A 15,607-nucleotide genomic window follows, 5' to 3' on the forward strand; every position below is an offset into this window, starting at 1 on the left:
GAAGAATTAATAAATTGTCAGTAATCCACTGAACTATAAGGGGCCATTTGAAGAATATTCAGGGGTCATTCTGATGAAAGCTACCATCTTTTGCCTTATCACTGACCTGTGATCTGAACAAATGAACCTCCCTAAGATTTGGTCCTCATTTGGCAAATGGACAAGATGAAATATTGAGAGTTGGTGCCTTGCTCATATATGTAGTAATTAATTAAGAGAGGTGAGAATAGACTTCTAAGGGGCTGAAAGAGTTCATTTTTGAGCTGGTGAGTACTTTATTACTTGCTCGTCATGAATGAGAGCTTTTAATTTTCTGATTAGTTACCATTTATAGTTTAGCTTTTTTCCCCTATAGTTTGTTTAATACAGCTTTCTTATGGAATGGTCATCTTCAAACTTGTTTCTCACTTTCCCTCATCACTATGAAAACTTATGTAACCCTTGGCCCATTTTTAGGTTGACATCTGAATTTTTTCATCATAGTTTAGTTGCACATAATGTTTTTTATGTATATTAAATTGACAGCTTTTTTTTTTTGGTGAGGAAGAGTGTCCCAGAGCTAACATCTGTGCCAGTCCTCCTCTGTTTTGTATGTGGGCTGCCACCACAGCATGTCTTGATGAGCAGTGTGCAGGTCTGTACCCAGCACCTGAACCCATGAAACCTGGGCCGCCAAAGCCGAGTGTGTGAACCTAACCAGTATACCACCAGGCCGGCCCCTAAATTGACATTTTAAAATAAAAATTATAGCACTTTTTGTGGAATCCTGATACTTAACCATCATCCTTTTAGAAAATACACACTCAATATGAAATATTATATAATATCCTTCTTTCTCCTTGAACTCATAATCATCCTATCAATACTTCTCAGCTATAAATTTAGACATTTTAATTTAAAATTTTTCAATTTCCTGTTACCCATAAAGCTCTAAGTATTTAAAATTTTATTTTATCATTACAAGTTTTAGTAATAAACAGTACATCAAACAATAGTAAATACATTACAAATTTTTATAATTATTAAATAAAAAGTAAAATTGTTGGAAGTGCATCTCTTAATGAGATGGACAAGACTCTTTTCCCTGGTTCTCTGGAAAATATTGCTCCAGTGTGTGTCTGAATGAATAATTTTTGTTCCTCGAATGAAATTGGGTTCAGCATGAAGTGTCTGTTTTTCTTTTTTATAGATGTAAGTTGGAAATCTAGTTCACATCAATAAATAGATAAGGATAGACCTTATAATTCCTTGATCTACATCAGAATTGCCCCAAATTATAAAAATTATATTTAATGATCTTCTGACTTGAGTTCTTTGATTTTGTTGAAATCAAAGAATTGACAATACTTGACTCTCAAAAGTGTTTGTTGCCCAGTCATCAGAGACATTTATTTTTAAGTTTATTGAAAATATATCAAAAAGATATCAGTAAGATTGACTGTAAGTTATACTTTCTAGTCTTTTACTTAGATGCACCTTGTTTAATCTAATATATTCAGGAAGTGTTAGCACAGTGGTTCTCAAACGTTAGAGTGCATCAGATCACCTGGTGGGCTTCAATGCTGATTTCTAGGCTCCACCTCTGAGCTTCTGACTCAGTGGACCTGAGATTTTTCATTTCTAACAAGTTCACATGAGATGCTGATGCTACAGGTCAGGAGACTATACTGTGAGGACCACTAGGTTAGAAAAGTTGAAATATTGTTTTTTTCCAAGCCCAATACAATGTTTTTTTGATAAAGTGCTTTTATTGTGTGCTTTGAATACGTATTTGTCAAAACCTTGGTGCTACAGATTTACCTCATTCAATTATGGAAAATGTCTGCCACGTAACCTAACTAATAAAGTTAGTCTTTACAAAAGTATCTTGCTTAGGGGCCAGCCCAGTGGCATAGTGGTTAAGTTCGTGTACTCCACTTCGCTGGCCTGGGGGGTCATGGTTTAAGATCCCAGGTGGGGACCTACATCCCGCTTATCAAGCCATGCTGTGGCAGCATCCTATGTGCAAAATAGAGGAAGACTGCCACAAATATTAGCTCAGCACCAATCTTCCTCAAGCAAAAAGAGGAAGATTGGCAACAGATATTAGCTCAGGGCCAATCTTCCTTACCAAAAAAAAAAAAAAATCTTAATTAGCCTCACTTGCTGTTACTTAGAAAAAAGTCCAACTTTATTGTTAAATCCAAGAAAGTATGTTAATATGTGTTCCCCTGACACCTTCCTTACTTCAGAATTCTAAGACAGTTAAACCTGCCATGAGTTTGTCATCTGAATGAACTAAGATGCCACCACCTTCAATATTTCTTGAAAATATTCTCTGTACTTTACTTACACAGATTCGCCTCAAAGTAATGCCCTTGCAGGACATTTGGTCCTGTCCAAAACATCCATAAGACATTTGGTCCATGCCAAAAGATCCTTGATATTTGGTTCTGTCCAAAACCATTTGGCATGGATCAAATATGTTCATGGACGTTTTGGACAGAACCAAATTTCAAGGACCTTTTGGCATGGGCCAAATGTCTTCTGGATGTTTTGGACAGGATCAGAGGTCTGCTAATCAAGTAATGCACTCTTTGACAATACTTGAGGGATAGATGAGGGAAGGACATTAAGCAAAAATTGTCATTACTCTATAATATATCTGAATTCGGAATACATCAAAGGGCCAAAATACCCAATTTCTAATGCTCAACACAGCCCTTAACTATAATATATAAAACATTGGGACAGACAGGAAGCCCTACCATAATACCTTGATTAAAGGAGGCTTTGTGAACACTAATGTTTCTAATTCTCCCTTTGGTATTCCAGAGGTTTTTACACTATAATAATAATAGCTAATATTTATGTAATGCTTACTGTGTGCCAGACATTGTTTTAAGTGACTTACATGTGAACTCCTCTAATCTTCATAATGACTTACGAGGTCAGTGTACTGTTATTTTTCCCCCATTTTATAGATAGAGAGGTTAAGTAACTTGCCAGTGGTAACACAGCTACTGAGTGATGGAACTCTAGAGGCAGCCTCCCTGGCTTCAGAGTCATGCATTTAGCCATAATCCTGCAATGGTATAAACGATGTGTGAGAGTTAAAACTTTCTGTTCCAAAGTGAGAAAAGAGCAATTATCAAAGAGGAGGTGATGTTGTCAGGCAAAGCAGTTTTAGGAAGGAATATATACAAAAGTTGAGTATCTGGAAATTGATTCCTTTTAAAGTATAAGTGCTTTAGTATCCTTTGGAATGTCTTCTGATATTCTGAGGGCGATGCTTCTCAGTGTGTAGCCACTTTTATAGTAATTATATCTTTCCAGTTTATATTCTTAATTTAATTGTGGCTGCATCATTCTTCTTTACACTTTGCATGTAAAGTTTCTCACAATTTCTAATGTTTCATATAATCAGTTGTTAATTGATTGAGATTTCAGTCTGAGTAGGCTGTATGCTCACAGTACAATTGGTGAAGATAAGGGAAGAAAATTTCCCTTCAGGCCCTAGAAAGGTATTTTCTGCAACAGTGTCATTAAGTCAGGAGAAGAAAAGACAAGCTGGGGTTGCACCAGGAAAATAATTTTGGTTTTAATTATTATGTTCTGTTAAGAAGCAGCATATCACAGTATGGCCTCTGAAATGTGACACACCTGGAATCAAATTCAGCACTCCTGAAAGAAAGTTTTCCAGCTGCACCCAGCTCTGCTATCTCTGTCATGTATTTCTTTGTGAACTTAATCCCTGAGCTTTCGTTTTTTCATCTGCAAAATGGGGATATTAAATTTAGACCTATATATAAGGTTAAGACAAATAATGTAAATGTAAATGGCTTAATACAGAGTAAATGTTTATTAAGTGGCAGCTATTAGCTGTTATCCCAGTGGAAGCCTGGCGGTGCCTCATTAAACAAAGGTTAGGATTGCTTCAGATCATTCAAAGATTTGGCTGTGCTGTGGCACTCCTCTAGTTCCAATAATTGAGAAATGCATTTGTTCTGTTTGAGGGTTCTGAAAAGTTTTGCTAAAATGTCATCTGAAAAAAAGTGGGTACATTTTATAAGTTTAAAAACTATAAAGTACTGCTGATTCAATGGTGAAACAGTTAAACTTTAAATTTTATCTATAAATATGTAAGATTCGTGTTTATAACTTATTATCACTATGTGACTGTCTGTTATCTCATATTTTTCATGTTTGCATTAGTTTCTTTGTATATAACATAGCAGTTCAGCTTTTTGTTCATCTTATCCCAGAAATTTTATATATGCCACTTATAGTTAATACTAATTTTTAAAATTCAGAAGTAATTTCTGATGCAGTCTGCTTCTGTAACTAAACTGAGAGATGCTGATTTACTGATGTGTTGAGCTGTGTGACCTTGTGCTAGTTATTTTGCTCACTTTGAGTCTCCGTTTGCTTTTCTGTACCCCCCTCACAGAAGAATTAAGAGAGATAATATATGTAAAGTATTTAACTCAGTGTCTGACCCATGGGAAAATTAGTTTGTTTTAGAGACATAATCCATTTTATTGTTATTATTCGAATGATTGTGAGGTTTAAAAAATCGTTCATAAAAGCATCTAAGTGCCTAGTATAATATGTGCTCCATTATAGGTTTCTTTCTCAAATTTGTCTATTTTCATTATGTTTATACATCTTTTTAAAAGATATTCATTGGGTATATTAATTGGTTCAGCATCCATGAACTGAATTCAGTGACTAAGTTTTAAAAAATGCTGTAGCTAATGTATTTTTTCCTTTAGCTTCCAGAGCAGTTGTAGCACAGCATGTTGCTCCACCTCCAGGAATAGTGGAAATAGATAGTGAGAAGTTTGCTTGTCAGTGGTAAGTGGTTTATTTCTATTAAGGCTTTATCCTTGGGAAGAATAAAGCAAAAGAGAAAAGGAAATGTATTTCAACAGTCATCCAGAAGGATTTATTCTGTATTTCTCTTTAGTTAGAGTAGAATATCACTTATAGAAAGAAAGGACAATATAAAATCACTTCACCTGTGTTTTGGAATAATTTGAAAGAAATATATTCATCAGAATCTTCAGAATTAAAATAGTCTTTGACTAGAATTTCATTATTATACCGCTCAACTTCTTTTCAGAGTAAAATTTGTGTTAAAAGTTTCTCTGACTTTGCAGAAAATAAGGTTTGTCAGATTATGGAATTTTTTTTTCTTAAATTAATGTTTTTGGGCGCTGGCCCCCTGGCCAAGCTGTGGGGTTTGCCCACTCCGCTTCAGTGGCCTGGGGTTTCACCAGTTCATATCCTGGGCACAGACCTAGCACTACTCATCAAGCCATGCTGAGGTGGGGTCCCACATAGTAGAGCCAGAAGCACCTGCAACTAGATATACAGTTATGTACTGGGGGGTTTTGTGAGTAGAAGAAAAAGAGAAAAGATTGGCAATAGATGTTAGCTCAGGTGCCAATCTTTAAAAAAATAAAACTGAAGTGGACTGAAAAAATAAAACCAGATTTTGTTGTTAAATGTCCCTTCTTTTTCATTAAAAGCAAAACTTCTTGTTCACTGCTCGTTAAGTTTTCCTTTTTCTGGGTATTAAGGGGAAACTAACCAAGTGATAGAATAGCCAGTGTGCCTACATTGACATAGGAAACTTGAAAGTAATATTTTCTTGAGAAGACTGAGTAGTCATATCTCAGCCGCTTTCTGAAAAACTAAATGTAGACTTATTTAGATTTCATTTTGTCATGGGTAGTTGCCTCTACGTTGTTTATGAATTTCAACTTAAATTCTTTAGAAGATTAATGGATTGAAATGTAAGATCATTTTCCGATGATGTATCACTTTTAAAAGTTTCTTTCCTTGATCCCTTTTCTCCCATTCTGTAACATTATTTGTCTCCCATTCCATGCTCCTGTCACTCTGTGTCCCATGTTTTTGGTGCTTTCGTATCTTTGTTCCTGTGACAATTTTCTCTAGACTTTCCCACTTTGCTTAAATCAGGTTTATGGTTTTAAATATCTCTGATTATTTGCTTTTTCCTCATGTTCTATACTGTTGCACCTTGACCCTTTACACTTGATGAGTCTCTTCCAATAATATTTGGAAATGTTTATCTTTTACGTTGAAACCAAAAAAGTTTTTTGTATCTAGTCTTTTTGAAAATTAGGTACTCAGAAGATTATGAAAGTTGGAAAAAAGTATGTACTACATCCACTGTAAAATGTGTCTGTGAATATAGACTTGGTCTTATAAATCCCAGTTTCACATTTCTGCCAGTTCTGGGCGGGAGGAGGAGAGAATCATTTTGTGCTACTTTATCATAATTGTTATTTGACTCAGTCTGTAAGAAACAGCTGTAAGTCAGCCTGTTCCGTATATACTGAGTCCTAGAAAAAGTCCTGTAAGGATAATGAGACCCCCGGTTCTAACTTATAGGTGAAGGTGACTTTATGAAAGAAAAACCCTGAAGTTTGAATGAGTTTGTAATGGGTTAGGAATAGAAGTCTCTGAAGTGGGGGAGAGGGAGTGTGCAGCATGGGAAGTATTGTTTTAGGGAGGAGCTGAAAGCTTGGGCAAGTTTTTTCCTGAAGGAATTTGACCCAAGAGCCAACAAAAGTTTAACTTTAGTTCAGTTTTTCCTCTATTTTCCACATCTCTAAAGCTCATATTTGGGAACTTCTGTGATTTTTTTCATTATTACAAGACAAGAACCTGAGTAGATATTCACTGAATATAACTATTTGTTGTAGAGTATTTGTTGCCAACAGACCAACCCTACTCTCGCTAGAATGTGAACACAGTTTTTATGTTAATGATTTTTTATACTAAAATAAATATGATTAAATAGTTAATCTCTTTTGATTTGATATAGTCTGTCTAAAACCTAGGATGTATTTTTGCTAATAACATATGAGATAGTGAAATTTGATTAATAGGTCTAATTATTAGTTTATAACATTTCTTTCAAATGGCTTTAGTATATTTAAATATAGACTCCCCTATAGTATATTGCATAATGCCATTTATTTTTCTCCTCTTTTAGGCTAAATGCTCATTTTGAAGTAAATCCAGATTGTTCTGTCTCTCGAGCAGAAATGTATTCTGAGTACCTCTCAACTTGCAGTAAATTAGCTCGTGGTGGAATCCTAACATCAACTGGATTTTATAAATGTCTTAGGTAGGATGCATAGTTCTTAACTTTAAATAAAGTTAATTTACATCACTTACAACACCTCTTGCTCTTTAGAGAAAATACCAACTATCTAGATCTACTTTTAAATATCTCCACTACTTTGAATTTCATATGGTTAGGTTGTAGTATGGTGGAAGTTTAAATACAAGGGAATTTTGGAAATCTCATCTGGTGTTTGCATTTGAGAATTATGAGGTTTATCAAAGAAAGAGAAGGAACAAATTAAGTTTACTTTTTTCCTATCTACTTTTTTCCTATGTTAAAAGACATAACCTTTACCCTTTTTAATCCTGAATAATAGTCTATATAATAATACTCTGTCTTCATATAGCAAGGCTTGATATTTTGAAAAGTTCACAAAATAGGCATAGCCTAGATGCAACTATTTTGTTTCTTATATATGCAGTAGAATTATTTAAAACCCAACAATGTTAATAAATATTGATTTTAAAAGTTGGAGAATTGAACTTTTATATTTCTTTCTTTGCTTCCCACCCTTGCAGAATATAACTATAGGAATCATACTGGTTCATACATAAGTAGCAGTGAATATACTGCTGTTGTTCATGTAAACATTGTTAGAAGTTAGTGTTTTTGCTAGTGTACTTGTTATCAAAACTGAGGGTGTGTGTACTTTACAGAACGGTCTTTCCAAATCATACAGTGAAGAGAGTGGAGGATTCTAGTAACAACGGGCAGGCGCATATTCATGTAGTAGGAGTAAAACGGAGGGCTATACCACTTCCCATCCAGATGTACTATCAGCAGCAGCCAGTTTCTACTCCTGTTGTTCGTGTTGATTCTGTTCCTGATGTATCTCCAAGTCCTTCACCTGCAGGTATTAATTTTTATTGTGTTTTAAATACTACTAATTTAATAATAAAACTAAATAAAAACTTACATACATTTAAAATGTAACTTTTCCTTGTTTTTCCAGTAGCATTTTCTTGCTTGTTCTTTTGTGTTATCATGTGATGCAAAGTTGTTAGATGTTAATTTCTTAAAGCTATTTTCTCTTGCATTAAGTAAAATAATTCCTACATGCAGGTTTTCAGTCATTTCATTATGAATTTTCACTTTTACCCCGTTTTCAGGAATCCCTCATGGACCACAAACTGTAGGAAACCATTTTCAGAGGACTCCTGTTACCAACCAGTCTTCAAATTTGACTGCAACACAAATGTCTTTTCCAGTACAAGGTGTTCATACTGTGGCACAGACTGTTTCAAGAATTCCACCAAATCCTTCAGTTCATACCCACCAGCAGCAGAACGCTCCGGTGACTGTCATTCAAAATAAAGCTCCAATTCCTTGTGAAGTCGTTAAGGCTACAGTAATCCAGAATTCTATACCCCAAACAGCAGTTCCTGTTAGTATTTCTGTGGGAGGAGGAGCTGCTCAGAGTTCTGTGGTTCAGAATCATAATACAGGGCCACAACCTGTTACAGTTGTGAATTCCCAGACACTGCTTCACCATCCATCTGTAATTCCACAACAGTCTCCATTACACACAGTGGTACCAGGACAGATACCTTCTGGCACTCCCGTTACAGTAATTCAACAAGCTGTCCCACAGAGTCATATATTTGGCAGAGTACAGAACATACCAGCATGTACTTCTACAGTTTCACAGGGTCAACAGTTAATCACCACATCACCCCAACCTGTGCAAACTTCATCTCAACAGTCATCAGCTGGGAGCCAGCCGCAAGATACTGTTATCATAGCACCCCCACAGTATGTAACAACTTCTGCATCTAATATTGTCTCAGCAACTTCAGTACAGAATTTTCAGGTAGCTACGGGACAAATGGTTACCATTGCTGGTGTTCCAAGTCCACAACCCTCCAGGGTAGGGTTTCAGAACATTGCACCAAAACCTCTCCCTTCTCAGCAGGTTTCGTCAACGGTGGTACAACAGCCTATTCAACAACCACAGCAGCCAACTCAACAAAGTGTAGTGATTGTAAGCCAGCCAGCTCAACAAGGTCAGACTTATGCACCAGCCATTCACCAAATTGTTCTTGCTAATCCAGCAGCTCTTCCAGCTGGTCAGACAGTTCAGCTCACTGGACAACCAAACATAACTCCATCTTCCTCACCATCGCCTGTCCCAGCAACTAATAACCAAGTCCCTACTGCCATGTCATCTTCTTCCACCCCTCAATCACAGGGACCACCTCCTACTGTCAGTCAAATGCTATCTGTGAAAAGGCAGCAACAGCAGCAGCATTCACCAGCACCCCCACCACAACAGGTACAAGTACAAGTTCAGCAGCCACAGCAAGTACAGATGCAAGTTCAGCCACAGCAAACGAATGCAGGAGTTGCTCAGCCTGCTTCTGGTGAGTCTAGTCTGATAAAACAGTTGCTGCTTCCAAAGCGTGGCCCTTCAACTCCGGGTGGTAAGCTTATTCTCCCAGCTCCACAGATTCCTCCCCCTAATAATGCAAGAGCTCCCAGCCCTCAGGTGGTATACCAGGTGGCCAATAACCAAGCAGCAGGTTTTGGAGTGCAGGGGCAAACACCAGCTCAGCAGCTATTGGTTGGGCAGCAAAATGTTCAGTTGGTCCAAAGTGCAATGCCACCCGCAGGGGGAGTGCAAACTGTGCCCATCTCGAACTTACAAATATTGCCAGGCCCACTGATCTCAAATAGCCCAGCAACCATTTTCCAAGGGACTTCAGGCAACCAGGTAACCATAACAGTTGTGCCAAATACAAGTTTTGCAACTGCAACTGTGAGTCAGGGAAATGCAACTCAGCTTATTGCTCCAGCAGGAATTACCATGAGCGGGACCCAGGCAGGAGTTGGACTTCAGGTGCAAACGCTTCCAGCCACTCAAGCATCTCCAGCTGGACAATCATCTTGTACAACTGCTACTCCCCCATTCAAAGGTGATAAAATAATTTGCCAAAAGGAGGAGGAAGCAAAAGAAGCAACAGGTTTACATGTTCATGAACGTAAAATTGAAGTCATGGAGAACCCATCCTGCCGACGAGGAACCATGAACACCAGCAACGGGGATACAAAGGAAAATGAAATGCAAGTGGGAAGTCTTTTAAATGGGAGAAAGTACAGTGACTCAAGTCTACCTCCTTCAAACTCAGGGAAAATTCAAAGTGAGGCTAATCAGTGCTCACTAATCAGTAATGGGCCATCGTTAGAATTAGGTGAGAATGGAGCATCTGGAAAACAGAACTCAGAACAAATGGATATGCAGGATATCAAAAGTGATTTGAAAAAACCTCTAGTTAATGGAATCTGTGATTTTGATAAAGGAGATGGTTCTCATTTAAGCAAAAACATTCCAAATCACAAAACTTCCAATCATGTAGGAAATGGTGAGATATCTCCAGTGGAACCACAAGGGACTTTAGATGCCACTCTGCAAGATACTGCCAAAGGTGATCAACTAGAAAGAATTTCTAATGGACCCATATTAACTTTGGGTGGTTCACCATCTGTGAGCAGTATACAGGAGGCTTCAAATGTGGCAACACAGCAATTTAGTGGTACTGATTTGCCTAATGGACCTCTAGCTTCAAGTTTGAATTCAGATGTGCCTCAGCAACGCCCAAGTGTAGTTGTCTCGCCACATTCTACAACCTCTGTTATACAGGGGCATCAAATCCTAGCAGTTCCCCACTCAGGATCCAGAGTATCCCATTCTCCTGCCCTGTCATCTGATGTTCGGTCTACAAATGGCACAGCAGAATGCAAAACTGTAAAGAGGCCAGCAGAGGATAATGATAGGGAAACAGTCACAGGAATTCCAAATAAAGTAGGAGTTAGAATTGTTACAATCAGTGACCCCAACAATGCTGGCTGCAGTGCAACAATGGTTGCCGTGCCAGCAGGAGCAGATCCAAGCACTGTAGCAAAAGTAGCAATAGAAAGTGCTGTTCAGCAAAAGCAGCAGCATCCACCAACATACGTACAGAATGTGGTCCCACAGGTAAGTCATTCTACTATGACGTTTCTCCTACAAAAATTCTGATTTTTAAATATGATTTTGGGGGAAATGTACTGTTTTTCCATGTCTTATTTTGGAAAGTTAGTGGTATTAGCTCATCAGTGTACTCAAGCTGTCGTGCTCTTTAATTTTTCTCTGACTTGGTAATACTAAACGGTTTTCAATTGTTAACTTTTGCACATGGTTTAAAGAATCTTTCTGCGTTGTTATAGACCCAAATTAGTAATTTTGTAGACCCGAGATAGAGAAGCACTTGTAATCTAACATCTTTTGGAGAAGTTTTAAAATGTAACTTAGTCTTCTTTTGGATTGGGCAGGGGGCATTGTTAAAAGTACTCCAAAAGGGAATTTCTATATTTGATTTTGACATGAATGTGTTTTTGTGCCTCTTTTCACAGTACTTTTGTAAAAAAGATGAATCCCATAAGAACTTTATTAAGTGGTTCTTGTTATATTTATGTATTGAATTAGTTGCCTTTATTCTTTAAAAAGTATGATTACTTATAATTTCAATTTGTTTCAACTATTTTTATATTCTTCATTTTTATTTCTCACTCCTCTACTTTACTATGTTTCTCCTGTTCCCTTTTTATACCTACTATTCCATCTCTGCGTATGTTAGTAAATAAAAGTGTTCTTTAGGATCAGTGCTACTGAATTGAGGGTCCAGTCAACCTGTAAAAATTTTGAGGACAATCTTATATGCTATTTCCACTGAAACTAGGGGTTCACTTAATGATTGTGTTGCACCTATTTCCTGGATTACTTCTCCTTCACACTCTCTTTCTTAATTCCTACATAGCCAGAAACTTCTGTAACTCTTGCCAACTCTGATAGCATTCTTCTGGCTTGGGTTTCTTCTCTGTGCTTGTGATGATGACGGCAGATCTATGGCCATTGTTGGCATGGGTACCAAATCTTGATGAGGGGGACAGCAAAAAGGAAGATGAAAGAACAGAATCCCTTGCTTCACAACAGTTCATCGACTAATATGCATCTTTCTTCATGTGTATGGATAAAGCTAGACAGTGCTGCTCTGGGAGTACAGTGAGATCTTAATTCATGTGTTAGTATTGGTTAGAGCTATTTCAAGGTGCCTAAATAGATTGTCTTCTTTAGTGGATATTATGTACATGGCAATGATTAATACTGCATTTTGATGGAAAATACTAAATCATTTTTACTTGTTTGAGTTTTTCATTTATTAAACACACTAAAAATGTTTTTATATAGTGCAATGTCTAGCATTTAGTAAGCATTCAGTAAATTGGGTTTTATATTTTTTCTTATATTTAATAATTTGCTGATTCATCTTGCTTATGTGCCTATCTCTGTTTTTTCCTCCTAAATTCCTTTATAATCTTAAATAGTTATAATAGACCAAGCCAAATTAGAGGAAAACTCTATTACTATGAAATCGTTTCATTAACTGTCATTTTTGTATCATTAATCTTCCAGTGTGATTATATTCAATAATGATACCTATAGTAACAAAAAACGAATAGTAATACCGCCTAAGATTAGGAACTGTGCTAGGAACTTTGCGCTAAAGCATTTTCTCATTTAATCCTCACAGCAACTCCATTAGGTAAAAACCGTGATCTTTGTTTTTGAGATGAAGTCCCAAGATGCTAAATAACTTACCTAGGGTCATCAACTAATATGAGGTGGTGCCAGGACTGAAACCAAAACTTATGCTCTTAACCCATTTCTCCACTATTCTGAAAGATTTCTTTGTGAAGTTCTAGAAAGCCCTTTTATATCTAACATATTGATTATTTCAACTATTAGATTATAGGATGTCAGTTCCACTAAATGATAATTTTAGGACATTAATGCTAAAACTCTTTACTTAACACATTGGATATGTATGCATCTAATTCACACCATAAAATTAATGTATTTTATTCCTAATCTGAAAAATGTGAGCTAAACTTAATGTGTTCTCCTCAAGAATGTAGTTTGTTTTGAATAGCTACATTCTTTAATTCTATAATTGGTGTTTGGCATGTAGAAATTTAAAACTTTTCAAAGAAAAAGAGACATAGCATGCATGGTCTCTATAAGAATGAGAATCAAAAACGAGGGTTCTTCTGTATAGAGCTTAGCACAGTGCCTGCTGCATAGTTAGGCACTCAATAATGGTGCAGGTATATTTTCTGCTCCCATGTAGGCTAAAGTGCCTATAAAGGCTAAAAAATGACCAGCTGTTCAAGACGGCATTATAAGTTTCCTTTGAGGAGTAGGCTGTTAGGACTTCTTAAGAGCCTGCTAATAGAAAACCATTTTCATTGTTGCCCAGATTCTTTACATTTCTCTATCTATTCTTAAAGTTGCATTTTAGACCTTGGTTTAACACCGTTTTATTCACTGTTTTAATTGGTACCTTAAAAGGGTAGATGAAACAGAGGATTTTTAAATGTGATTTTTCAGCCAAATCTTGTTATTTCCACCATTTCAAGGGGTCTGGGAATGTTAAGAAGTCACCTGGACCCCAAGAAGGGACTTCCAGACTTACAGAATGCTCAGGGCTGGAAAGACTGCAGGGGAATGTCCCTGCTGAGAGTGGCCAACAGGTAATCCTTCCTAATACCATTACTATGTCATTTTTTCCCCCCGATTTTGTTCCTTCTCGCTGCTGTTAATCAGCTGTATTAATTTCATTACAGAAAAAAATTAGCAACAATAAAGGAGAAAGGTATATAAAAGTAAATTATATAACCATAGATTTTGTATTTAGTATTTAGCTGGTAGGTCATATAAGTACAAAATAAATTGTACCTACGTAAAGGCAAATTTCTGTATTTGTTTGTAGCTGCTTATTTTCAGTTTGTTATATTAAGCAAGTTAAAGTGCAACATGCAGGATATTGTTTCTGAAAGACCTGCCATTCGTGAATTGCTCTCTCCTGGAGACATAAAGCTAGATTGGCATATAAACAAATAAAAATGAATTAAAAATGAAAGAAAATTAGTTACAAATACTCACCTAAAGACTTGGCTTTTCCAGGAGCGTGTAAAACACATGTTGAACATACCTATATTGTTAATCCCATGGCCTGGTAACATGCCAAATTCTTGCATATAAAAATAGTTTACTTAAGGATGTGCCTATTTGAGGTATTTTATATATGCTGCCCCTCAGTCCCCTGTCCTTCACATATGAGTCAGACCTCATGTGCTCCTGTGTAACGCTGTGAATATTGATATTCTCCTGGTCCCTTCCCTTCTTGATAAAGATTTGAAAAGTTACTCAACCCATCAGAAAGCAGATCTTTAGCCTCAAGGGGGCAGCATTTAGTCAGAGCCACTGAAGATCATTTTAGCAAGAGCCAAGAGAATATCATTTCAGTGTTTTTTAAAGAGTACTGCTGCTCAGATCTGTAGACTAGTGGCACATTGTAATAACTAAGAAAGGTGTTACCACTAAACAGAAGTTTTTTGTTTACATTTCACTGTGTTCTTACAAGACAGGCTTGTTTTGTATTGATGATCTAGATAAGAGGAAAAAACCTGGTAGTTTAAGAAAATGAGGGAATGTTAGAACAGAAGGAGCCTTAGATATTATCTTGTCTAAAACCCTCATTTTTAAGAGCTGAAATAACTTCCACATTCACAAACATCTCTTTTCCAGTGATTTCTATTATTGTCTTAATTCTCTTCTCTAAAGATCTGTACGTTTAGACTAAGTATAATCTCTTACATCATATTTAGAGTAAATCTAATTCTTGTTCCTTATAAACATTTGAAAGTATCTCTCATTACTTACTTCTTCTTTAGAATACACTTTCCCAGTTCCTTAGGTGTCATAATGTCTGGTCTATTCATCATTATATTTACCTTGACCAGTTATTTCCATTTTATAAGTGGCTTTCAAAATGTATAGTTAGAAGTGAACACATTGTTTCATTACTACTTAGTAAAAGAGTTTCAGAATAAGTTATGACTTTGTAGTTTTTCTAACACCAATTGAAATCTTTAAATTGTAGTCTTATTCTAAGGTTTTTAAAGTTTAATATTAATAAGAAAGTAAGGATTTAAGAACCTCAACTCCTCTCTCATATCAGAAAATATCTTAAAATATCTTATTCTAAGGTTGGTTGGTTTGTTTTGTGAGGAAGATTCTCCCTGAGCTGACATCTGTTACCAATCCTCCTCTTTTTTGTTTTTTTTTCTTTTTTGCTTGAGGAATATTAGCCCTGAGCTAATGTCTGTGCCAGTCTTCCCCATACTTTGTACGTGGGATGCCTGATGAGCATGGTTGATGAGTGGAATAGGTCCAAACCTATGAACCCCGGGCCACTGAAGCGGAGTGCATGGAACTTTAATCACTCAGCCACGGGGCTGGCCCCCTATTCTAAGGTTTTTAAAGTTTGATATTAATAAGGGGGGCCAGCCCCATGGCTGAATGGTTAAGTTTGCACGCTCTGCCTCGATGGCCAGGGGTTTCGCTGGTTTGGATCCTGGGTGCTG

General features: G+C 36.7%; 1 protein-coding gene across 1 annotated transcript in view; it reads left to right on the forward strand.

Moving 5' to 3' along the window:
* The window catches only part of ARID2 (AT-rich interaction domain 2), a 160,277-nt gene that overhangs the window by 102,409 nt on the left and 42,261 nt on the right, over positions 1-15,607 (forward strand). Inside the window, exons 12-15 of the mRNA XM_044756351.2 lie at positions 4,755-4,836; positions 7,010-7,144; positions 7,801-7,997; positions 8,254-11,117. Of these exons, the coding sequence (XP_044612286.1) occupies positions 4,755-4,836; positions 7,010-7,144; positions 7,801-7,997; positions 8,254-11,117 (3,278 nt within the window). The remainder of the gene's footprint in view (positions 1-4,754; positions 4,837-7,009; positions 7,145-7,800; positions 7,998-8,253; positions 11,118-15,607) is intronic.

This window comes from Equus asinus, chromosome 22 (assembly GCF_041296235.1).
Source record: "Equus asinus isolate D_3611 breed Donkey chromosome 22, EquAss-T2T_v2, whole genome shotgun sequence".
Classification (NCBI taxonomy): domain Eukaryota; kingdom Metazoa; phylum Chordata; class Mammalia; order Perissodactyla; family Equidae; genus Equus; species Equus asinus.